Genomic DNA, 26,606 nt, shown 5'->3' on the forward strand with positions numbered 1-26,606 from the left:
AAAAAATTAGCCCAATTAAATACATTAATGTTTAACTAAACCTTTTGGACATAGTTCACTTAATAAAAAACAAATAATTATCCAATTTTAAAAAGAGCAGCAAAGAGTGGGGCATCTTATGATGTTAACTCAAGTTTTCTAGAAAAGAATACCCAAATCCACTTATATGTAGATTAAAGGCACTGTTATTTTTCCTGCAGGCTTTTTAAATATTACTTTGGAATGTCCGCAGAAATGTGTGTGTTTGGCTGGGGTAGAGCTCCCTCTTCACAATATAGACTGTCCAAGCACTATTTGGAGTGCCTGTTAGTCTAATGCCTTTTCAGAGTGCCTGAAGACATGCAAAAGCAATTCATATCTAGCACATCCACTAAGAATTAGGCTTTTTTAGGGGTTCTTAGCATTGCTGTTTATTTATTCCATCTAGTTATAAGTATGTTACAGAAGGTGAGGATTTGTCTTGTTTTAGTAAAGCAAAAATTTTCATTTAATTGCTAATCCTGGAATATTTCTGGTTATCATTACATTTCACAGTGCACAATTGAATGCTTCTCAAGGTGGTTCTTGCGGTCCCTTCTCTGCACCTGCCTCTTGTCCTTCTCATCCTCCCATAATGCAGATTGCAGCTTCTGGGTTATCTTTTCAACTTCCAACCTCAACCATTTTTCCCCCTCATCTTTTGCAACTCCAGAATGAATTTCACCTGTTGCCGAATGTCCACCTTTGCTTGCTCTGTGATCAAACCTGGTGTGCTTTGACTCTCCTTTTCTAACTGCACTGAGGTTTTCTGTGTGGCCCAATGTGCAGCAGCTGCTCTGCCATCCTCGAAGAGGAGGCTGAGTGTTGTCTGCTGATCAGCGCCCGTTTGAACACCCTGTCCTTTAAGAGTAACTGCATGTGGTGAGTTAGTGTCTTAGTGTCATTTTCTCTAGCACCCACGGCTGCAGGATGTGCGGTACCAGCACTCTGACCACCACCATTTCTCCTACCAGGATTCCAGGGCAGGGCTCATGGCAGCTCAGCTTTTCTAAGGGCAGCTTTTGAATGCAGCATGTGTATATGTGGTTCTTGAGACCACTCATTTCACAGACTAAGGAGTAGAAAGCATATCATTGCAGCTTAATCACATTAAATATTCAAATGAAAGTAATAATTACTTAAATTTGTCTTGAGACTTAGCGAGATTAAGTCTTTGAAACATCACTTTTTGCTATAGGCTATAACAAGTAAGCTATTCTCTAATGATGCAGAAAAAAATGAAGCATTTGAGTTATCACCAACCTAGAGTTATTTACGAAAGATGATGAGAGTGTGGTTATTGAACAGCCCTTGGACAGTACCTCTTCTTTTCAGATGACTTTGCTAACACAGTATCAACTAAGCACTGACATTAAGTAAAAAAAATCCCAGCCAAGCATTTAAATTCACTGCCAATGTATGTGGAAATGAGATATTTAGTGCCTGGTGGAAATCACTACAGCGAATTCCACACTCATTACAATCTGTTAATTAATGTGTTAACATATGATTGCAGCAGATCGGCAAGACCAGCACTTCCATCAAGTCTAGGCATGCATAATACGTGCCCTGCATGCTCCAAGTCTAGAAAATACAGTAAGAGTACACGCCTTCACAGTTAATATAATACAACTTGTGGTCCCTATGTGTATCCTGAAGGAAAACTGTCAGCTGAAATTTTTTGCATGTGTTTCTTCACTGACTTTAATGACAGAGTGATCCAATTTATGCAAATATCTGACTTGTGAGTCAAGACTGAGATGATGAAGGTGGTCTCAGAGACTCTGCTCTGATTGCAGGTATTCGAAGTCACATTTTGTAACTGCCTATGTGCTGCCTTCAAGGAGCATGACACCCATCTTCTTGTGAGTTTGCAGAAGAAATAACCTGGAAAGGTAACACTTTTGTGCACTCTCTCAAGAGCAATGACTGAAGCCTGGGAACAAGCAGGCTGTCAGGAGACAAAAGCAGGAATCACAGGAGCAGAAATTCTTACGTGCCTGGTACGGAATTGCCGGCACCAGTGTGCACAAGCAAGGGGCTAGCCAGCCTCTCAACTGGGGGTGCTGCTAAATGGGCTGGCTAGGAACTACACCAGGCTTCTGCCCAGGATTGAGCATTGGCAGTGATAAACCCGACTGCTCCCTACAACTGATGGGTTTTGCCTACTCTTTCTACTACATCTTTGAGACACCTTTCCACGGAGCTGGGTATCTTAAATTCGGGGCATTTTTTCTGCTGGTTAGCTATTTGTATACACTCTGTTCTCACTGCTCCCTCTTCTCCATATTCATATATTTTCATTATTAGGTGAATAAAAAAGTTGCAGGAACTTACTATACTTCAGTGAAAATGCAATTTAATATCAATGGCATAGAAGGCTATTAGAGCTCAGAACAACAAGGTAAAGCTTCTAGAGCACATTACTCATTGCCCTGCGCAACGCCATTAGTGGCTGCTGCTAACAACATCAGTGGCAGTGGTAGAGAGAGGTGCTGATATTGCTAATGCAAATTTCTGGTCCCAAGCCAAATCAAATGCACTCCAAAAGACCACAGGAATGGTGTAAGGAAAGGTGACCTCAGGCATGTCTCCCAAAGCAATAATTTTTTCCTTTCAATCTCAGTTTACTTGCCTATTTACACAAGAAACATCTCTAAGATGGAAACTCCTTACTCTTGAAGTTTGATAGAAATACCAGTGTAAAATTAGAAGATAATGTAGCAGATTTGTGTTTAACTCTAGGAGACCACTTTCATCCTCTGTTTTTTTTGCAATGAGATTACTGCCAGGCGACAACAAATCCTGCAAAGGCAACTATGGAAAGAGTTTCTAAGACTAACTGCAAGGTTTATCTTGCAGGGGCTGGAGATGGCAACCTGTGTGTGCCTCTGCTTGGGTGTGGGAGCTCCCAAGCCTGCGGTGGGTCTGAGTGCTCAGACTCTTCTCCTCCTTCAGGAGGATTAGAGACCACTCTCTTCCTCAAATGATGAAAGATCAAAGAGCACTTATAAACTAGGGTATCAGCAGCTGCATTCATCCTTCTAGCTAAACAAGGACGTGGATGTGCATGCAAACATCAGATGCTGATTATTCACACTGCTTAATCCTTAGCTCTTTGCTGGGCCCTTGCTCTCTAGAGGTGGTTCACCCCTTACCACGTAGATGTGAGCCTGGCTTGGCTGCATTCCTGGCTCTTGATCAGCACTCAGTACACACATCACCGTTGAGACCAGTAGCTTGTTAGGGAAAAGGCTGACATAGGGAACAAGTGTTATTTAGCAGCTTCCCAAAGATGTGAGTAACTGAAACCATACTATTTAAGCTTGGGTTAGGATGCCATAAGCATGCCAAACTTCAAAGACAGCTAATTGTACTCATTGTGAATTACCTTCACCTGTGCTGTGATGCCTCTGCCTGCCCTGTCAAGATCTCCAGCAGAGTTAGTTTCAATATTGCAAGACTGTTAGACTTGATGACTTAAATATATACATAAATACATTCCTTCATTTTCCTTTATAATGTTCTTACAGCAAATATTTCCAGCAAATCTATCTGAAATCCCCTGGTTCAGCACCATACCTGAGTGACGCAATACGAATACACTCACAACCAACTAGGTTGCTTCTCAAAGACTGTGCTCATGTCCTCATTTGCTGTTATAGGTAGCACAGAGAAGAGTCTAATGTGGCTGAGACACTCTGATGATGACTCACCCAGTTCAAACTGGTTGGAAATGTTACCACAGGTTTGTCTCACTTCTTCACTGTCCCAGCCAAGAGGATAGAGGGCACAACCAGAGCCAATCAACAAACCTATGGAGAGAAAAAAAAAAAAAACAAAAACTGAAAACTTGTATACAAGCAATTGCCATTAGCTTAAACACAGGCTGCCACTTGAGAATCAAAGTGTCAAATTGCCATTTGGGAATACCAGAGAAAAAAAACCCTCTTCTTCTCCTCAAACCACTAGAAAGTTACCTGGACTTCTACTGCTGCATTCTACTACACTGTTTTAAAACTAGTCTGTTGGCTGGAGGCAGCTGTGGAGGTTTAGCACCACAAGACATCCTCAGCTTCTGGAGTTTCCACTTGAGAGCTTTTTAGACTCCCCTTCCACTCTTCAGAACTACTGCATATACTGTTTGGAAAGTTCAACACAGAGTTAAGTAGAAGCTGTGTTAATCATAGCATTCATAAGATGATTTCTTCTGATTAATTAAAATACCAATCAAGCAGGGACTATTAAGGTTCTAGCAGGAAAAGTAAACTGACAATTGTGCTAATCCGTTGTCATTTTCCTTTGGTTTTCACTCTTTCATAAGACAGGCTTTTATGTCACCTTATCAATTCATACCACAGGTACACACTCCACAAAGTTTTCTCAAATAGCTTCAACTAAAAAACTAAGGCCATTTACCTATTATCATGCTTGGCTTAACCTTCACAACATGCTTTGGTTTCTCCAGCCCTCATGTGACCCCAAACAGATGTGTTTTGACTCTTTCCCTTCACAAGATCTTGTTGGGATTCACCCAGTAGGCCATGATTATTTTGCAGAAGTGGCATTTTTATCATATTGCATTCTCAGCTGTCACTGCAGCAGCTGCCAGAAAGCGGGTGTAGCTGGCAAAGCTTCTTAATGGACAGCCTAGAGAGAACATTTTAATGTATGCTACAGCACTTAAATGTTACCTCTTTTGTGTCACATCTTATTTGCAAGATTAGAAATGAATCACTATGCAGATAACAGGCTGGGTGGCCCTGACACTTTGCAGGCTATAAAGACACGCAAGTCCTCAAAAATTTTGCAGTGTAGGTTTGCAGTGGTGCCTTTTACCTGTTAGGTAGAGCACATGAATGGGACATGGTTTCAAGCCCTACAGCTGTCATTTTGGGCAAGTCCCTTGACTTCACATCACCTGACTTTTCCTCTCTTGGCAATGAGAATAAGGACAACGTGCTCCCTGAAAAGCCCCTGTGCTGCCGTGCTCCTAAATGCAGCAAAGTTCTGGGTATGGTGACAGAGGCACTGTGGACATCACAGCAGATAAACAGGAGTCCTGACAGTATTTCTGACTCTGAGCCTGGAGCTAGCTGTGCATCTTTTCTCTCTCCATCCTCAAGATACCTAAGCTTCTCATATTTCTGACATTCCTGTAAAACACATAAATCACCTTATTGTGTTCTTGACTTGCTAAAAGACACACTTGAACGTCCAGAATTGTTATCTCAACTTTCTCTGAGCGTCTTAGCTATTAAGAAAGTAGGTCATCAACTCCTTTGCTGCTTCTGCAAGCACATCTGCCCCTGTTTAGGGCCTAATATTAGTTCCTTAGATCTTCCTCCACTAAATTCAAATTTCTTCTTGCTGCTCATGCCTACATCTTCCTGTCCTTACTGAGCAGTCACTGCCTGCTTCTCTCCACATATCTGCATCACACAACGGAAAATAAATTCCTGAGGCACCCCCTCTCAGATGGTGCATTCACCCAACAGCTGTTAGGGGATAAAAGCAATTAAGGACACATGAATGTTAGGTATTTTCAGAACTTTGCCTGACCTAGATGTGGTTGCTTCTAATGTCTTTGCTAATGGCTTTCACAGTATCATCTGATTTTTTTCCCCAGAGCTACAGAGCCAACAGCAGCTGGTAGGATCCATGTAAATGAGAGTCGCTTCTAATTAAATTCTCAGAAAAATGTTTCTTAGACAAGAAAACTGAGGCTAAAGCTGCACCTACATTTGTTAAAGACAACTTAAGACTCTTTGAAAAAAGACTGATTCTCACTTGAATTGTTAAAGCAAGAAGGGCATTGTGAACTGCTGACAGCACGGCTGATGAGCTAGGAATGGACAGGGCTCAATGGGACAAGGAGGAACATGACCACTGATGATGAGAACAGCTGAGGAAGGGAGGAAGAGCACCTAGATGCCAGAAATAGCCTCATAGATCAGTAAACTGTGGCATTCCTGGCCTGCTTTACTGTGGTTCAGACCCTCTCAATGCCAGCCACAATTCCTATGACCTACCTTTTGCCACCCCAGGCAGACCACAGCTCAGAAGCTACTCTGGCCAGAAGTGAACCACCCTGGCTGGGCTTATTTCAATCCACTTGTGTCCCTGAACAGACTCTCTGGGAGACCTCGCAAATGCTAAGAGACCTCCACTGCGAGAGGCAGGGAGGTGTATGCAGGGAGCAGGAGGGAAGGCAGTCTTGCAGCCACCTGCATTGGACCAACTGAAACAGCAGCCAGCCCTTCCTCAAGGAAAGGTCCTGAGAAAGCCTCCTTCCCAAATCTTCTAGGAGAAGACAACAGCAGCACTGCAAGCGAGTGGAAGGACCATTAGCATAACAATGCTGCCCCTCCAAAACTAGAACAAACTCTTACTGGGCACTTGCCAATTACTCTCCTCAGGTGGCAAGCTGTCTAGTGCCCATTGCATTCACAGAGGGCTGTTTGTTTTCAGCTCCATTTAGGCTTTGTTGCAGTAACAGGTTTTTGTTTGAGTTTTTTCCCACGAACGTCTCTCACAGCACTTTCCACTGTCACCTTCCAAACACGGCTCATGGCTCTTCCAAATACTTTGTACTTCATCACTCTTTCTGCTACACTGGGTACAATGGCCTTTCCAATTTATGCCCTTCCATAGCCAGACTTCTTAACTCTTTTATCATAGCCACTTTCCTGTTTCTTTATGTCTGTCTTAGTAAGTCTAAAGCCTAGTTCCAGTCAAAACAAATTTGGGCGGTCAAGCTATGGCACTTAATCTGAATTTTTAAAATACCTCACACAAATGTAGCTTGACCTGGATTAAGCCTCAGCCTCTAACTGTGGTCTAAAGTGCAATTATTATTGATTAATAAGTATAATTAATATTAAAAATAATCCTAGATTTCATTGTTTCTTTCACAAAACCACAGAATTCTTATATGCTCTACAAAATAATCACCTTAAAACTGAAAGCTTGCTTAGACAGACATAATGTCTACCCTGCTCTCTGATCAACTTGTGTAAATCTAGAGAAATCAATCTGGGAGGCAGCTAAGAACATCCTGGGAGAGCAGAATCAGGACCTTCCATGAGAAATGGAACAGAGGGCCCTATCTGCAGACCAGACCCACTTCACAGGGAGGTTTGCTGCATGCCTGGGGCCTCAGGGAAAGACATCATTAGAAAACTTCCTTCCCTGTGGTAAAAGCCATAGATTATTACCCTCTGGTAGTGTTCCAAATAGGCAACAATGACATCCAGAGGAGGGAGCTGAGGGCAATTAAGAGGGATCGAATGCAACCTAAGTAAGTTTGCGGATGACACTAAGCTGGGTGGAAGTGTGGATCTGCTGGAGGGTAGGGAGGCTTTTCAAAGGGATCTGAACAGGCTGGACTGCTGGGCTGAGGCCAATGGCATGAGGTTTAACAAAGCCAAAGGCCGGGTCCTGCACTTGGGGCACAACAACCCTGTGCAGTGCTACAGACTACAGGAAGTCTGGCTAGAAAGCTGCCTGGAGGAGAAGGACCTTGGGGTATTGATTGACAGCCGACTGATCACGAGCCAGCAGTGTGCCCAGGTGGCCAAGAAGGACAATGGCATCTTGGCTTTTATCAGAAATGGAGTGACCAGCAGGTTCAGGGCAGTGATTCTGCCCCTGTACTTGGCACTGGTGAGACTGCATCTTGAATTCAGAATTCAGTTCTGGGTCCCTCACCACAAGAAGGATGTTAAGGCTCTGGAGTGTGGCCAGAGAAAAGCAACAAAGCTGGTGAAAGGGCTGGAGAACAAGTCTTACGAGGAGCAGCTGAGAGAGCTGGGGTTGTTTAGCCTGCAGAAGAGGAGGCTGAGGGGAGACCTTATTGTTCTCTATAACTACCTGAAAGGAGGTTGTGGAGAGGAGGGAGCTGGCCTCTTCTCCCAAGTGACAGGTGATAGGACAAGGGGGAATGGCCTCAAGCTCTGCCAGCGGAGGTTCAGGCTGGACATCAGAAAAAAAATTTCCACAGAAAGGGTCTTTGGGCACGGAATAGGCTGCCCAGGGAGGTGTTGGAGTCACCATCCCTGGAGATATTTAAAAGACGGGTAGATGAGGTGCTCAAGGATATGGTTTAGGGATTGTTAGAAATGGTTGAACTCTATAATCCTAGACATCTTTTCCAACATAGCAATTCTATGACTCAAATCAAACATACTGTAATATTAAATAGCTCCAAAGGACCAACTACCTCACTCATAAGTGAATGCTTGCCCTTAAAGCCAGTCCACACTGTCTAATAACCAGCTCACAACATCTGTCGCTGAGCCCCACCATTAGGTCCACCTCCCAGAAACGAATAAACCCAGTAAGAGTGAACTAGTGTGCTATGTCAGATAACCCCTCTACCCCAGCAGTATCTGGCCCTCCAGTTGAGTATGGGCTTTAGCAGTGCTGAGTTTTGTTTGTGGATCACCAGCCATCGAGCATTGCATCTCCTTTTCTGCTCACAGCCTACATTGACCTCAATGATGAGATCAAACAGGAAACTGCTGCCTAACAGCAGCACTGCTGTGTGGCCCTGAAGCCGGACTGGCAGCATGTTTATGTATGAAGGACAAGGTATAAAGCCATGGGCAAGCTCCCATGCTCTGCTTAGCAAACTCAAAACCTGACAATGAGCAAGGGGGCTGCCAGAAGCACGGGTCTTTTTTCCCGTCTGGAAAAAAGGCTTATGTCTATAAATGCCAATTTTGTCACAGGTACCAACTGGCCACAAGTCTTAAAGCTGTTGTTTTGACATCTTGTTTGATATGACTGGTTTTCATTTGGTTATGAACCCCCTCCAAGTCTTTCCCTGTAGCGGAATGCGTGTGCCTGTCGTGGATTTAGGTCTGTTCACAAATCAGTTGTGTTCCCCAGTAGTTCTTGCAGGCAGAGTGAGAGCCAAACTCGGGGACTGACCTTTAGGGTAAGATTTTCACAAAGGCTTAGAGTCCATTAGGCAGTAAGGCAAATTTTTGCAAGTTTTGCTTTGTGCCTTGAGGTATATATATATATATATATATATATATGTGTGTGTGTGTGTGTGTGTGTGTACAAGTTTGTGTGTGTAATTGTGCTGGATCTACCCCATGGCTTTCAGCAGGATTTTGCACAACTGTCACAGGGCTGGTACCACCATGATCTTCATGGACAGTGATGTTGCAGACTGGCATTTCAGTTTCCTTATTTTATACACTAGAAGTGTGGCTTGTGCCTTGAAACCCATAGTGTTAATCAGACTTGGACAAAAGCCCCTCAGCCCCTTCAAGTCAATCGCTCCCTTTGAATTAATCCGAGGAACTAAAGTCGTGGATTAAACTCTTCAAAACCAAAAAGACTGCATACTATTACCTCTAATAATTCATACATGCTCACAGCCAATTTGTTTAATCACAGAAAATACAGGTCCTGCTGAACAGCTGCAACGTCCACTTAAAGATCTAAGTTAAATCCAAGGGCTGCAAACCCAACAGAAATCCTTAATCTAATTTTGCAGCTTCAGTAGAGAGCAGTTACTGATTTAGCTCGAGTCACATCCTGGCCTGCCCTATAGTTATTGTATTTAGGCAGCTATGCTACTCAGGATACCACACCCATCTTTACAGATGCTTAAAATGCTTAGGATGCCTACAACATTCTTGAAGAAAGAAAAAAAACAAAACCACCATGCTATAATTAACATCATCTGTCATCTTCCATTATCCACAACAGTCATGAAAAGGAATAGAAAAGAGAAGGAAATGTGCAGGTCCATAAACAATAGCTTCACAAAAGTGGGTGCAGCTTTGAGGTGCAAGCCCATCAGTGGGATAGGGCCAGCTGGCAGTGAGTGGCACTGGTGGCACTTGGCTGCTGTTTTGGCATTATTGGAGACCAGCTCTTCTGGAGCAGTTTTGCATTCAGGAATGAAATGGTCTCCTCGCTCTGATCCATGAATCACTGCTGTTGCAAGTGCTGCAGCTGGCTCAATGCGCTAGGGAGGCATGCGGGAGAGAGCCTGGGGCTGACAGTGCAGCCAACTTCAGCAATACAAAGCTGGAATTAAGTACTTGGCTTCAATATTTAACAGGGTTCCACTTAGCCATGGACTAGCCATGTGTAGTCCATGCAGAGGGCTGGATACCTTCAAAAAGTGAACTAAAACAAGCCTATGTGCTAAATGAGGAGCTGCCCAGACCTACCCCTTTCAAAACTACAAACCAGTAGTTACATTAGTGGCTTGGCACAGACCTGTGTTTCATCTTTGAAGTGATAAAGACATGATTTGTGGCATGCAGCAGTCAACTTACTCCAAGAGGTAAAATATTAACCGCTACTAATATCTCAAGAAAAGCTTGGATAGAGGTAAGTCTCAAACAATAAATACGGAAGGATTAATAAACCAAAAGACTTTAACCAATTTTGCCATGGACAAAATGACTGCACTCAGAAAGATCAAGATCAGTTTGCAAAAGCCAATGTACATAAAAGGAAGCTTGCAAATCCCTGTAGTGGATGGTCTTTAGACTGCTGCTGTCGCTTTAATAGGAGCCTTCACCCAAAGTTCCGATGTGCCTTAAATAACCCATGCAGAGATCACACCATAAATTCATTGTAACTGTCCTCTCAGTTCATAGCTAGCAAGTCCTGTTATACAGACTCAGCTCTTCTTCTCACTTGTAGCAGTCACAGTATGCCCTTGTTTGCTATATAGCTCATTCTTGTTTTATTGTCAGCTCATCTGATCACAGCATCCTCAAAAGCCTGTTAAATAAAGCCAAATCTTCCCCCGTGTCTTTCCTTTTCTCTTGCATAGGATAAATCTAACTACTTGATTCAGGTAAATCTGTTGGGGAAAGCCATCAAATTGATCAATAAAGAGAGGTAGTGATGGCAGTAAATGAGGCACTTAGCTTTGGACTTAGCCTTGGAGTCTTGGTGCTAGAAAATGCATTTTCATGGGAACTAAAACAATGGTGGCTTTCCTTGATGATGGGCTTTTAAAAAGCTTTCTACCTGGGCACTGGAAAATTTATTTATTTTCTTTATATCCCCAGTCACAGTCATACCCAACAAATATAGTGAAAGGGACTGCCCTGGCACCACGAAGGGCCTTCTTGGCCAGTTGTTAGAGGAGGTCTGCACAGGTATAATACAGGGGTTCTGGGAAACTTTTCAAGCAGCAAGGAGTCCAGTGTCATTGTGACAACCTAATATGTATTTCCACCTGGAAAAATAAAAGGAAAGTGTCAGGCTTGATATGTGTACTGCAGAGAGAAAATAAAACCAGAAATGAATGCTGCCTTTTGTACAGTCACATTTTAGTGAGAAAAAACTTCAAAATGCCTGCTTGCTTTCTTCCTTCCTTTTTTCTCTCTTTTTATCTTTCTTTCTTTCTTTCTTTCTTTCTGACCTGACCAAAAAGAAACCTTGCCATTTTTATCTGCTAGGCATTTCTCATGAATACTGCTCATCTGACAGATATTCAGGCCATCTGGTGGAGCTGACAGACAGTAATTTGGAAGTCAACCCTTTTAAGACCATTTTAATCATGATTTTTTTCCTTTTACATTTTCTCTCTATTAGCCGGTCTGAATTGTCAAGGATGATAGAAAGTTTTCACATTCCCATCTGTCACTTGAAGTTATAGTATTCTCTGCAAGAAAAACAAAACCAATTTTTAGATGCAGAACAGACTTTGACTCTCTGGTCCTTGTGATTTAAGAACTCTTCTCGCTGTAATAGTTTTAAAGCATTTACCTGCTATAAAAGGGAGCCTGCAGCATGAAAGTAAAACTGAGCTGGCACATAATGATTGTCTGCTGCTTTCAGATGTACCTTAGCCAACAAACAATGAGGTTAAAGAGGAATTGGTTAAAAACTGTGACGTGAAACACTTCAGCAGACAAGGCTCCTGAAGTCTCTGTTCAAGAAACTCTCTAGGAGCTGCAACGAGATAGCAACTGCGGAGGGGTAGAGGTGCAGGTGCATTAGAACAGGATCTGACGAATTCCAGAGCCTGGGCAAAGCATCAGGACACACCAGAACAAAGAAGGCAATGGGGCGAGAAGAGCTGTGCCAGTTGCAGTCAGCTTGGCTCCCATGCCCATCAGAGTCCAGCCTCAATTCAGTTCTCAAGGGACAACGTCTTTATACTGTCACCTCCCAGCTTTTCACGCAGAAGCTTTCCGTCTTTAAGATCACACTCCTGCTGCTGTTCTTCTCATCATCACTCTGTTCTTTGGTTTCTCTGTTACTTTTACATTAAAGAAATATTAGTACATTAGTCCCTTGCATTCCTGTCAGAACCTGTTCCTGAGGAAACACAGGCGTGCACCCGACCTGGGCTTTTATTAGGTTTTAAACATGAGATCAGCATTTTGTGCAATAGTTCTCTGTCGAGTTAGTAGTATCTGAACACGGGACATTTGACTGGTTCTTTACTGAGCCTGAACTGAATGTGCATCAGTTGAGAGAGGATACAATTAATAGCTTACAAAGTGAATGAATGCAATGAGGGAGTATCTTGTCTGAGTGTCCAGGCAGGAGTCTCCAAGGGCACACAGACAGGGCATTTACGCTGCACCAGATTTTCTCTCACTCCTCCTCACAAGTGTCACAGGATGGGAGAGAGCAAGTCATTTCAAGGCTTTGCTCAAGATGAAGGTGTTCCCACCAGAGAGTTTGCTATAGCAACATGTTAGAGGGACTCCAGACCCAAAATAAAATGAAACATAACAACAACAACTAAAAGAAATAGAGAGAATAAAATATTACAATCTTCAGCTTTGCAGATTTCACCTCCCATAACACTGCTTCATCTTGAGCGTGATGGAAATAGTAGTCATGGGTTTTAGGCAAGGGCAAACCCTCACCACCCTTTTGCTTCTGGTTCTGATTGTCAGGTTTTAATTCAACGCTTTTGGCTTTGCTTAGCTCCCCTCCTTCTGACTGTCAAGCCACATCCCTCAAATGAGACTTCTTCTGTTATTTTGGGTTACTCCACACCATGAGCACTTGCTGCCTGGCAGCTGCTCAGCTCCAAACCTCAGCAAAATGCCACAGCGAAGAGCTGCCACCTGCCTGCTGCTGATTCCCAGAGCTCTTTGAAAGTAGGGCCAATGGCAGTGGAAGCCTAAAAAAGGCAATAAAAAAAGCCTGCCAGCATCCAACACTGCAAAATGCTGTATCATGAGAGAGTCACTGCCCTCATTTTCTCCCTGACTGTGGGCATACACAGCAGCGGATACTGCTGATAGGAGTTTTCCAACAGATGAAGCATCACTTTGCTTTGATTTTCATTTGATCAAAGATGGTGTGCTCATTACTACAGAGGTGCTTCAGGCTCAGAGGGAGAAACCTCAACGCCCAGAGATGCTACATTGCTACCGAAAAGCTAATGGCTTTGTCTGCTCTTTTTGGCCCCTGGCATTTTTAAAGCAATATTGAAGGTTTCAGAAAATGGGAATGGGGGCTGGGAGAAACCCAAAAGAAACAGTGAAGTAGGAAGTGTGGAGAAGTCAAACACTGAGCTGCTTTTAATGGAAGTGAATTAATAAAAGCCATTTGGTTAAAAGGACAAGTGACAGGGCCATTGCAGCTGCTACCATGGAAAGGAAAGATCCAGCACTAATGTCAAAGCCTTGCAATATAGGTATTTTGGGTGGGAGGAGGGGGAAGGGTGTGGTGTTACAGAAGTCTGCAGCTCCCATCAGTTTCAACCACCAAAAATCTGCCTAGGAAATATTTCTCATCATTACAGTTTATAAAGCAGCAGGCTCCACAGTCTGCATAGGCTGGCGCTAGGTATTAAGAAATCCAGGAGTTTAATCGTATTTTATATACGCAGGAAGAAGAGTAATACGAAATTTGAGAACTAGTTGAATTACAGTGTGTAGCTGGATATTTCATTGAAAACGTCCTTATTACCATTTATTATATAGCACCGTTCATATGCAGGGGGATTTGGAGAGATCCAAGGAAAAAAAGTACTTCATTGTGCAATTTATGTCTTATTGGTTACAGTTAAGTAGGTCTAAGGTTGGCCACAGAGTCACAGTGGAGGGTATCTGGAGGATGCACCAACGGTTTTGGGAATGAATATTTATTGAAGCAGAGACTCCAGTGTGATTTTCTTACTGCCAGACCCTCTTACAATTCCATTCTCTCAGCCAATGATGACATAAATGTTTGGTACCAAGTAGAACATCTGATAGAAGCTCCACAGATCCCAGGGGATGAGAGATCAAGGTTCAAATCAAGAAAAAAAAAAAACAAACCCAAACCCAAAAACAAATCACAAACAATAAACAAGGAAAACAAAAATGCAAAAAAAAAGAGGCTTTCACCGTGGCTATCTTTCCTAATCATGAGCGTTGGATGTGGACAATTGGATATGAGATATTCCAGCATCACCAGGTTTTCTCCTTCGGGCCTCATGCGGTATGTACTGGTTATGTGCCCATGGATGAGGCAAACAGAGGAGAATGAAGATTGTGAATCCACCACTGTTTAGACACAAGGCACAGCACTGTGCAGTCTCGATAAGCCTGGACTTGGCTGCTTTTATTTGTCTAAGGCAATACTTGGAGGTATGAGAGTGATTATTGCAATCTTTATTCAAGGCTGATCCTGCAGATTAGATGTCCCTTCCAACATGAAAGATTTTAGGAATAATTTTTTACATCATACAGGCACATCAGCCTTAGGCAGCCTGTCTTGAGTTATGTGTGCACACATAGGACTACTTGCATTTCATCTGGGTAGCCCACCTGGAGACCAGCTCCTTCTCCAGAAGAGCGTGGGTATTCCTTTATAGGTAACTCAGATGGCACTGAGCATATCAGACCTACAGGGGTGCCTCTGCAGAGACAGCTAAATTGAGACCCTTGGCAGTACAATGAATGGAGTCTAGGAGCTATTTTTCTCATCCTAAAGAATGCATACACACAGATCTATGTTCAGGACACATCTAAATCCACTTGAATTTAAGATAGTAAAGACATTCATATGAGACTGGTGGACATGACACAGAGCCAATAAGGAAAGCCATATGCTCCTGGACTAGCAGCTGGAGGTGAGATAGTGAAGAGCAGCCAAATGGTACTAGACACTTGTAGGTTACTGACTGAACTGTGCTTCACTGGCAGTATTGACTCAGAGCAGGATTTGGCTGCCCAAACACAGGCAACTTCTGTCAGTTTAAGCACTTTTCAGTATTTCACTTGGCCTCCAGATGCTCCTCCATAGCAATGTGAGTTTCCTCTAAGTCCTCTGTCATACCTGCCAGCCCATGCATAGGTCTTGCAGACCCTAGGATATCTCTAACCTCATATAGCATCTAGATTCAGGCTAACGAGTTTCCCTGTAGTTATCTATGGATCTTAATATAAGCTTGGAAACCTACCTCAAGGGAAAATATCTGCATTGTAAACACCTTCAAAAAACGTATGAATCCATAATTGAATCCTGCCCAAAGCTACCTACACTTTATTTCGTCCCTTATCTTCTATCCTTCTGTCATCATTCTGCCCTTAAGCTGTAAATGCCTCGCTTCCTGTCACAAATTCCTTCTTCCTTTATGGGAAATGACCTGAATGTTAGGGAAGGAGAGAGGATTGAAGGAGAAATTCTCTTGTTCCTGAGTGTAAACCTGTACGCTCTACCTTAAAAGGAAGTTATTTCTATGGAAACAAGTTGCTGCTTCAAAATGGCCTTAATCTGCCTCAATAGCTACCACAGAGCTAGACCAACTCAGAACTACCTTTGGTGAGCCTCTCATCATTCCTTCCAGAGTTTGTCATATGACAAAATGATCGACATCTCTAGTTCTGCAAAGGATATGACATGGTCCAGTTAAAGACAGAGTGAATCTGCAGAGTGGAACTGAAATGCTTGAAGAACTCCAGAAAACAATCTGGAATTTGACTGTCAGCTCATTTTTGTTTGGCAAGCCACGATCACTGCTTGTACATTGTAAGATTTATGGGGGGGAAAAAAAAAAAAAAAAAAAAAAAAGCCTGAGCGTTATCACATGCCATCAGACTTCTTTATGTGACAACCCATCTGTGTACTCACTCCATCGTTTTGTGGCTCAGAATCAAATGTTTGACAGTTCAAAGAGTCTAGAGCAGCATATGGCTTATGACATAGTGTATTTAAATAGAAATCACTCAATTAGAAACACACGGGTGCCTGCTGTGATTAATAAAAGGTAGTTTAATATCTAACTTCCCAAAATAAATAATCCTCCAGTAAGTAGTAGTAGAAGATTAGGCATATTCCTTTTCAGTAAAATGAATTTCAATAGCAACTGGAGGCCAGATAAAAATAGCCAGAATCTTTGCAGAAGTTCCACACTTGAAGTATCTCACAGTACATTAAATGATTTCACAAAGGACCTTCGAGACAACAAAGGAAATACATCCCATGTTACTGAAGATGCCAAATCAGACAAATGGATAAATGGACAGGCACTACCATATCTTTTCAACACAAACTAGGCAGACTAAGATTATAAGCATTAAGGAAAAGTCTGCAGCAGCCCAACTCCTGAGCATCACTCCGGTGAGTTCTATTCTAGACTCTCTCAACCTTTGGAAATATTAAGACATGGATTGAATAACAAAGAATTGCTTTTCTACGACTATTAGTTCACCAGTCTGTGAGAAACATTAGTTTGTAGATGCTGGATAGGGCTGCCCAGACAGTTTCTTCACTTTGGTGGCGTATCCCCAAGGTGACAGAGGAACTGGAAGTGATGTAATGCATACATCCAGCAGGGTGATTGCTGCATACCAGGCTTTTGCCTTTTTTCATCTGACTTGCCAAGGATTTAATGGAAGATCAACGACTGCGCATCTCAGTAAAATTTCAGCCGTACTCACGACTTTAAAGTGGCATTTTCAGTACATGATCTGAAGACCCTCTGGCAGACCAAGGAGTAATTCCAAGCAAGTTCATAGATGCTATTAGGCAATCTTTACCTGGAATAAAGATTGAATGGGTCCACTGGAGAGTCTATAAGACCCCTCAAATCAAATGAATTTAGAAAGCATTTATCTAGATAGAAAATACTATAATGTTATAAAAGTCAGTGGCAATCACCAAACACAGCTGATAATCACTTTTCCCTTTATGCTATTCTCAATAGTGCTTCATGGGTTTAAGACTCCCTCTCCTCTGCAAAAAATGTACACACCAGCTCAGCTGATGCACAGGTCTGCAGCCGTCAAACATATCTCTGTTTGTCAGGTGTAGAGCTGTGATGAGTAAGTCACAGACAGCTACAGGTTGTGAAATACAAGGCAACTGGTGAAGAAGAGGACAATTTCATCTATCGTCTTCTGCTGAAGCTACAGGACTTTGTCGCAGCTTTTAAAATGCCCTCTGCACCCACAAGACTACTTGCAGAACATGCAGCAAAACACATGAATTCATCTATACATGAATAAAGGTGTACACTCAGTGCAGTTTCCCTTTGTGCAAACTGCAGTTTACAGTGTAAAATAAACAAAATAGAGCCAAATCTAAGCAAAAATAGACTCTATGTGAAATTGATAATTTGTACGTCTTCCTCAATTAACCCAAGAGCAACTACTACCCTGTTCTCAGCTATTTTTTTTTCAATAAGAGAGATAATAAGGTTCAGTGTGTGACACTCAAAATACTGTTTCCATACCTGTTTCTGATAAGACTGTTTGATTTGTTGCACATGATTTTTACGTGCTTTAAAGTTTTCTTCATGTGACATACCCAAGAAAAGGATATTTTTTAATTTTAAAACACAAATGAAAAATCCAGAATTTTCTCTTTTTTCTGTCCAAAGGCATTCAAAGTCAATAACTGACCCAATTTGCAGAGGGAAAATAACTCCATCAAGTCAGTTTGCCTCAAATCGGTCCCATTTTTCAGTTTGCCACAAAATGTGATAAATCATAATTTTGGATAGGAGCTGCAGTTTGTTACAAATGTATTGCACATCTGCAGCTCAGAAAAATTTGGCACTGCTGCTTATTCTCTCCAGAGGGAATCCATATGGACAATCTTACCAACATTGCAAACATACTTAACTCTTTCTAATAGCAACAACCAATGTCAGAGGGAAGAACTGAGTAGAAGGGAATGCTTCTCCCATGATGACCTCATGAGCCCACTTTTGATCTCATTTTGAAATAAGATCTGCTTGTACCTTCCAAAAGAAATATTTGTTTAATTTGTTCTGAAAAAGCCTTTCACAGCTGAGATCCCACCACCTTCTAAGACAATCTGTTCTCATAGCTTTGTGTCTGCAACAGAAGCTTTTCATGTCGTGTTGTCTAACCTATATCTTCCCTGTGGTAATTTAGTTTTACTCCTTAAACCATGGATTTTGCTAAACCTTTACCAAGGCTCTGAGAGATTAGTTTATTTTCTTCTTCCTTTGCCTCACCTTTTTCTCCGATGGATTAAGCAGTCCCAATTTATTCAGTTTTTCCTGCTAGAATTGGCTATTCCATACAGCTTTCTCTATCCAGAGGATTTCTGTGGTTGCTGGCTTCAACAGCTGTTGGAATTTTTCCTTCCAAAAACAAAAAGCAATGCCAAAATACTATCAAAGCAGCTGAATAATGAATGAAATTCATTGCTTTCAACTGAAGGAAACTAAGGGGAAAGTTAAATCAAGTTAAATGAAGACCATTAAGGTGATAGCAACACTAACTAGCAAAACCCCTAAAATGAGCTGTCTGGCTTTGGAGCTCATTACTGTTCACTCTTCCTAAAAACTTTTTAGAAATGGTGCTTCATAAGCAGCAGAAGACTCTTCAAGTACATCTTTGCTATAAAGGCTGTTCATGATAAAAGCTTATCAGCAGCTTGATGCCATCCCCAGCACTTAATATTTCTGCTCCAATTTACAAGATCATTGCCTTAATGGATAAATACAGCGATTGAAGCATGCAATTGCTAGATACAAGAATGCAATCTTATTTGAACCTTAGAGTAATGAGTGCTAAGGAGCAATAGTAGCATTGGCTAGACCTCCCACAAGGAATGAGAGAATATAAGAAAAAAATGGAAACAACTGGAAAACGAACAAGCTATGAGATGAACATTAGATGGCCTCAGAAGCAACTAATGATGGCACCTAGACTATTGATCATCTTCAAGAAGGAAGAGGAAAAGTCCCTTATTTTCATCTCTCCTTGTATACTAACTGTTATTTGCATTCTTTGTTCAGAACCAGCTGACTCCTATGACACATTCTGCTGCTCAATAGCTACTTGTGCTGCTGATCCTCGCTTGAACCCCTTCAACTTAATACTTCAGATATGAAATGAGTGATCTATGTTGGCTGTGATGCAAATAAAACCACCTGCAAATGTTCCAGAGCCAAAATTGTTTGTCAGAGTTATGCATTCAGCAACTAGCCCAAGACTGGAGCTGGGGTGAGGTTTCTGGTGTACAGACTGATCCAAGCGTCTAATGGAGGCTGCAGTCCCTCCACTGCAATTCGTCCCTGCGGTTGGCTCCAGTTTTCTATAGTTTTCACACAACTCTGTCCATACAAAACACTGCTTTAACAATATGTTCCAAAATGTAAGTTCACTTTATGACTTAGACAGGGACTGGTACAACTACAGCACCTTATGAGCTATGGGATATAATTTTAGACCTGGGAAAGTATTCAATTTAACATACAAAATCACATGCAACTTTGCAGGCCCAATCGCGTAACCTGACACATTGAAGTAGATCAAATGGGGGAAAACTGGCCCCTGTGAAATCAGTTAGTTTTGCCACTGATTTCAGTGAGGCCAGAGCTTTAACCACAGTCTTTAGCTCACTATTTCTACAGATAATTTCTACCACTGAAAATTGTTCAAATCTGAGTATATTGTACCATTAGAAAAACTCTGTCCTCCCTTGGCTTTCTATCTAAAATTAGAAGAACACCTAGTAACTGCTCTAAGGGAAGAGATATTCCCTCCCTCCTGGATCTGAAAAGACTTTTCCTTGTCGAACTCATGTACTCCAGGGACACCTTTACTGCAGCACAATTTGTATCCAGAAGAGCCCTATAACTAAGTCAGAAACATGGAGATCCCTTTCATCCTGGCTTTTCTGAAATGTAAACGTTCATTTTAAGATGATACCATCACAGCTTCCAGGACCAGCTGTTCATCATTTTTTCCTTTGTATTTTACTTCCACTGAATCCTTGTTCTGAATTATCAGAACAATAATTAGATTCAGGAAAGGCTGGGGGCGGGGGGGAAGCAGGCATTCATATCCCTCTGAGAAGAAGAGATAAAAGTTTCATTTCTGAAAGCTGATGTGCCAACGGTGGATAGTGGGGAATTGGGATTCCTTCTTAACTACATGGGAGAGTTCAGTAAAGTTTATTAATAAAACAATTTAGATAAACTCTATTTATGTATTATTTGTACAAGTATCTTGGCAACTGCTTATTTAGCATCTTGAACAGATCAGGAATTTTAAAGAGGACTGAAATCTTGCCTCAAACTACTAAAGCTTTGACAGAAGTGAGTCTGGGAAGTAATGAGTTTTTTTTCTTTTCTCCTTCTCCTTATTTTTCTTCCTCCAACTAAAAACAATTTTCTAATATCCTTGGCATAACTACTGTAATGAAGCGTAATTTATTTGATCCTTACACAGCCCCCTTAGGATTACTTCTTGCAGATAGCCAATTATAAACTCTTACATACTTTATAGCCCTCATTATGTGTGACAGAGGCACACTAATAAATAATGCAAACCCCCTTTTATACCCAGTCTACCTTGTGAGAATATAGAGGTCTGGTATGGAGGGAAAAAGCACATTGTAATGCATTCTTATTTACAAATCAACTGAAAAACTTTCTAGCTTCAGCTTGCTTCCTTAGGACACTTTCTTTTCTTCCCAGACTGGACTCCCATGGCTTGATTCATTACTAGATAAAAATCAAGTTCAAATAGAAGTGGACCATGACACAAACTGTCACTACCATGTCACTTCCTCATGACATCCTGTCAGCTGCAGACAAGAAAGGAGGTCTGGAAGTAGAACAGCCAGGTTGAATACAAATGCATTGATATTCAATTGTAGGCTTTTCACGGTAATGAAGCAGAAAGGGCCAGGGCCCAAAGGGCACATTTCACCCTGCCTGCTCTGCCTTTCTGGCGCAACCTCCAGACACCGCTAGTGCTCAGGTCAAGGCTCTGGAGGAAAGCAAAGCAATTCTATCTGTCCCTAAGCTGGTAGAATTTAAAGAGCAGAGTGAGCAACGTAGGAAAGACAGAGGGTTGAAATATACACATATAATGTTCTGATGGACTTTATTTTTGTCTTTAATCAACAGGATGCTGCTTTTTGAAGCAAAAAAGCTGCAAATACAGTGAGCGAGAAATGTTACCAAGATCACTACAGGCACATGGGAGTCACGGAGGCGACAGTCAACTGCTGTCCCCATCAGGGAATTCTGTGCAATCATTATGTTTCTCATACAAATTATTGCCCCTTGAAACGTTCTTTTCCCTACATGAAGAAGAGGAGATAATAGTTCCAGAAGGCATAGGGATTTCTTGCCTCTGTGTGGTGCCCGGAGATTTTGAGAGACAGAGGGTCAGACAGGGGAAGGTGTTAATGCAAGGTTTGAACTACTGTTCAAACTATTGAACAAAAGTAAACAGATGGCTGAATCATGTAATTTTATTAGTGGACTTGGGCTGGACCCAAACTCGTTCAACTTTCTTTCCTTCTATCCTTCTATTTAACAGGCAAGGGGAACTCTTTAAAAACAAAAACATAAAAACAAAAAAAGCCACAACAAGCAAATAAACAACTACAACTTTTCCAAAAGCAGAGCCTACCACAGCCCTTGCCCCAAGAGGAGAGGACACAGCTAATTTCACAGCCTGTGATATGGTCTGTAGAAGCCTGAACACACAAAACTAAGTATTGTTCACTAAATGACATGTCTCCAGGTAGTGACTAGATGGCCACAGCTACTTACACAATTTGAGGTTCCAGCAGGCATCTGGGTCTACAGCACCTCCCGATATCTTCATGTAGGTTAACACAGATGTGGAATGAGTAGAAAGAGAGAAGACAGAAGAGGAAGGTCTTTTGCAACCTAAATAATTCTATGATTCTGTATAACACAATTACCTTAGACACAGTTAAGTTCAAGTCCTGCCACTGAGACCTGCTAGATCATGGAATTAAATCATCAGTTTTCTGTGGCTGGCTGTGAGGTTGGCAACGAACAAAAGAAATAGATTTGCCTTTGCGTGCAGCTACAAAGGAATTATCTGTTGTTTTAACTAAAGGGTTTGACTAATGCACACACAAGCACTCACCTTCAATTAGCTATTTAACCTAGCAGATCAAGCTGCTGAAGAGTCTGAGATACAAGAAAGTGTTACTCTTGCAGAAGCCATAAGGACTGGCCAGAGAATGTGACAAGCGATATAATCCAACAGGCTGACAAACCCTACATGACCAGGAACAAACAAAATCCACAGTATCTTTTCCATTTTGCACATTCCTCCACTTAGGATAATCTCAGAGGCTATCTATCTCAGTTGGGAACAACATGAGCCTGGCAAACAATGCAGAAATGTCAGCTACAGCTACAATACTCTACCTCAGAGATTATGAATATGTCTTTTGTTTGTTTGTAAATAAGTATAAATTAAATATGAGGTAATATTTGCAGTTTGTAGGTAGCAACAATGAAACTTGATAGTGTAAGCACCTGCTGCTTTTGGCTAGAATGTCTCTGGAAATCAGCTTTTACTAACCAAGACAAGGTTTTGGTGTCTACAGTCTGAGTCTGAATCTTTCACCTGAAAAATGTGTTAGCAGTGCCAGAGTGACTTCAACAGGGTCAGCAATAGGAACCAGAATAAGGCCATCTTCCCACCTGGTTGTCACCAAGGGACAGTTTGGAAGGCTTGCTTTTCCCTGTCTACACCCTTCTGCTCACAACTCTCTCATCAACATTTCTTTCTCGAATACCCCAGCAGCATATTGCCACAAGCATTTACATGTCTGCTCGGGAACTGATACTGTAGAAAATAAGATTTTTTAATTTCTGAGGACAAAGGGCCACAAAGAGTCAGGAATGTGAGTTTGGCAAATGATAAATACTTAAATCAGCATATGCTACTAAAAAATAAAAACAAAAAAAAATGTGCCACTTTACTGTGCAGCAGATCACTGTTTTTCAGGTCTCTAAATCTAACAGATCCAGCAGAGATATACAAATTGGATATAGAAAAGGACAATTTGCATCCAGTACCCTCCCTCATGAGAAGTGATTCATTCCCTGAAGCAGTCTGTTTCACTTTGCTCCCTGAGGCAAGTTGCCTTCATCTGTGCTGAACACCATGGTGTGTCCAGTGCAATTTCGAAAGTCTCCAAGCAATAAAGGTTTAAGTCTTTCCTGGGGCAACTATTCCACAGTCAAATGGATCACTCTGGTCTGACTTCAGGAGAGCCATTAAATGGAGGCTTACATCTATGTCTCACCAGGAAACCACATTTGCACTTAAAAGATCTCCTAGAACACCTCTTATATATAAATATGTGAAGATAACATTGCTTCCCAACACTACATGATGATCTTATGTCCCATCACATTAACCTTTCATTCCCAATCTGAGTCACAAAGACTCAGCTTGCCCCCATCCTCCTGTTCATCTAATATCACACTGTGAGGACTAGCAGAACAAAGCAACACCAACAGCATTCCCAGGCACAGCAGCCTCCTCTGGAGTACAGCAGCTCACCACTGCCTTCAGGAAAATAGAGTGCCACTTGTGGGGGCTGCATGGAGAGCTTAGCAACCAGGCTTCTCCTTCCCTTGGGTGGATTCCAGGTGCTCCAACTCACCACACGGTGTGTGATCATTTGCACTAGAAGGCAGAAGTGGCAATATGAGGGGCATCTAATAGGACTCCCCCCCAAAACAGCCTGTTTTTATGCTGATTAACAGACCATAAAATATAACTTTGGGATGCATTACATGTCACAGTTGAGCAGATCTAATGTTGTGCCATCATGTAAAGGGATAGCAGACACTCTATACTACCACCTATGTCATGCTGTCCCCTCTTGCCCCTTCTGTTGTACAATTTCAGGCTACATGAACCAGTTCAGGGAGCTACCCTGACAAAATAAAAATCACTTTTTCTTACAGTGTTATTATTCTGCCAGCATTAACTCTCCAAACTCGTGTACTGATGGGCAATATAAGTTCTGTGCCAAAGACAAAGGGCCACCTCCTCCCAGGTAGCCAGTAAATCAGCTTGGGCAAATTATCAAGCACTAGTCCAGGGAAACTTGTTTGAGTCCTCTGTGCAAAGAGACCCAAACAGGTGAGGGATCCAGTGTAGGTACATAAAGGGAACAAACAGCAGTCTGGCACCTGACCAGATCCTGGAGATGTGGGCAGAGCCGAGGGGATGTGCAGTGCTGCCCACAGCAGAGATTGCCTGTGGAGCAATGCAGTAAGCACAGCTGAGGAAAAAGCCTTGAAAACAACTAGACAGAAATGAGACAAAGAGGGAACTGAGCACTGCAAATGTGACGGTGAGGGATATTCAGAGACATATGAAATAGGAACAGGATGAAATCTGAAGGAGCACGAACTTTCAAGATGATGGGAATAGCTTCTATATAAAAGACATTTAAAAGGCCAAGGAGGAAAAGATTGTGATAGGAGCCATAAACTTAGATTACTTGCATCAATAAGGGAGAATAAACTGTTGTGTAATACGAAGAGGCCCTGCAGTCAAAAGGCAATTGGTGTTGGAAAGAGGTTTCTTAAGAGATAATCCCTTCTCAGTTCTCTGATATACAGCCTTGCTACTGTACTTCTCGCATTCATTCATTACAATGATCTGCCTAACTGCCTAATAAGCATCATTCCGTCTGTCATCAGAAAAGGAGTTCATGACTGCAATAAAAAGCTTGGATACAATTCAGCAATCCGAAATGCCATGGCTCTAATTTATTCATTCATTTAGTTTTCCTTGGTGCTATGACACTGGCCACAATAGTATTACATGAGGCTGGTTTAAGTATCCAGGAGAGCTCAGGGAGCGGAAAATTCAATTCCCATTGCCATGGTAAGCGATGTATACCACTGAAGAGAGCTTAACTCCCAGGGCAAGAAGGGTGGTCTCCCTGCAATATTCCTTTTGAGCACAGTCACTGTACTCACAAAGAGCATTATCAAAATTCAGAACTCATTACTTCATCCGGGGGGTGAAGATCCCTCCAAATCTCATTTGCATGGAAGCTCCTCCCCACAAGCTGTAGTACTGAAAATATGCTGACAATCATCAAATAGATTTATTGTATTATGCATTTTAAAAGTCATCTGCAAAGCTGTGCAAAGGCAACATTTTCTAATTCCTTATAAACCGTCACAAGATGGGCCTTCTGAGGACCCCCCTGCCATTACCCTGCCACTCAGCTGACACTAATTCATCTGATTTTGGATATTTCCCAAAGGCAGAATGGTGTAGGAACATAAATAACTTACTTTATTGGCTCTTCACCATAACAAGGGGTTGGATGGACAGTTCACAACATAAAGTCCCTGCAGTAGGTGCAACATCTTGTTCCTCAGCAGAGCCACTTTAAAAGGCCATGATGTGATGCTTCTAAGCAGGGGTGCACAAAGCACCACATTCTAGCAATCGCATGCATGCCCAGAGGATGTGGTGCAATGACTTAGGGGGAAGCTGCTTTGTACTCAGCTTTAGATAGCTCCTAACAAGCCTATAAGCATGAGTGAAGACAATGTTATAGTCATAAAAACAACAGTGGCTTGCAAATGTTTACTTGTTCAATTATATATAAGCCTTCCCCAGTGAGTACATCTGTCTCGTTTTGCTTTTCTCTGTCAGTCAAAATGCCTCTTGAATGCAGAAGGTGAATGCTGCAAGTGAATGATGAAGATAAATGTCAGTAAATTTCTCCTGTCAGCAGGGTTCATGAAAAGCAGGAACAGAGAAATTGGGATTTGTATTCTCTTCTGAAGTGTTCTCCATGATGGAATTGACTCAGTTTGCAGCTTGCCCTTTTTAAGAAGCCCTTTGGCTTTGGTGAATGTTATGCAATGTTTTTTTTTCCTCCAGCATTTGAAACCAGGAGCACCCGTTGGTCTGTTATCACTATCTAGAGCAAATCCCCCAGCCAGGCCTCTTTCCTCAGACAGACAATGCTGTTACAGACACTCTTAGTAATGATGCTTTTTCATGGGAGTGGAAGGAGAGAAAGGTGGTGTGATATTTTACTAAAATACCAATTTGACTCAGAAAGTAGGAATGAGCTGCCTGCTGGAACACTCTGTCTCATCCCAATGGGACATACAATGAGAGAATGTCAAGGTAAGTTAAAATGTTTTGCATTTGTGGTAGGTGAAGTACTTACTATGGGGCTACCCCAGCTCAGTTAATATGGGGTGACTAAAGCCCTGGATATGTAACGGTCAATGTGCTTTCTCCATTTCATGGGTATTTCCAGTGAATCCATTCTGCAGCCTCAAAGGTCATTAGAGAGGGGCTGATTACACACAGATCCTGTGAAAGACAGGAGCG

General features: G+C 42.0%; 1 protein-coding gene across 1 annotated transcript in view; it reads right to left on the reverse strand.

Moving 5' to 3' along the window:
- Window positions 1–26,606, reverse strand: part of LHFPL6 (LHFPL tetraspan subfamily member 6) — a 154,236-nt gene that overhangs the window by 13,987 nt on the left and 113,643 nt on the right. The window contains exon 3 of the mRNA XM_054056117.1: window positions 3,735–3,833. Within this exon, the coding sequence (XP_053912092.1) occupies window positions 3,735–3,833 (99 nt within the window). The remainder of the gene's footprint in view (window positions 1–3,734; window positions 3,834–26,606) is intronic.

The sequence above is a fragment of the Cuculus canorus genome, chromosome 1, assembly GCF_017976375.1.
Source record: "Cuculus canorus isolate bCucCan1 chromosome 1, bCucCan1.pri, whole genome shotgun sequence".
Classification (NCBI taxonomy): Eukaryota; Metazoa; Chordata; class Aves; order Cuculiformes; family Cuculidae; genus Cuculus; species Cuculus canorus.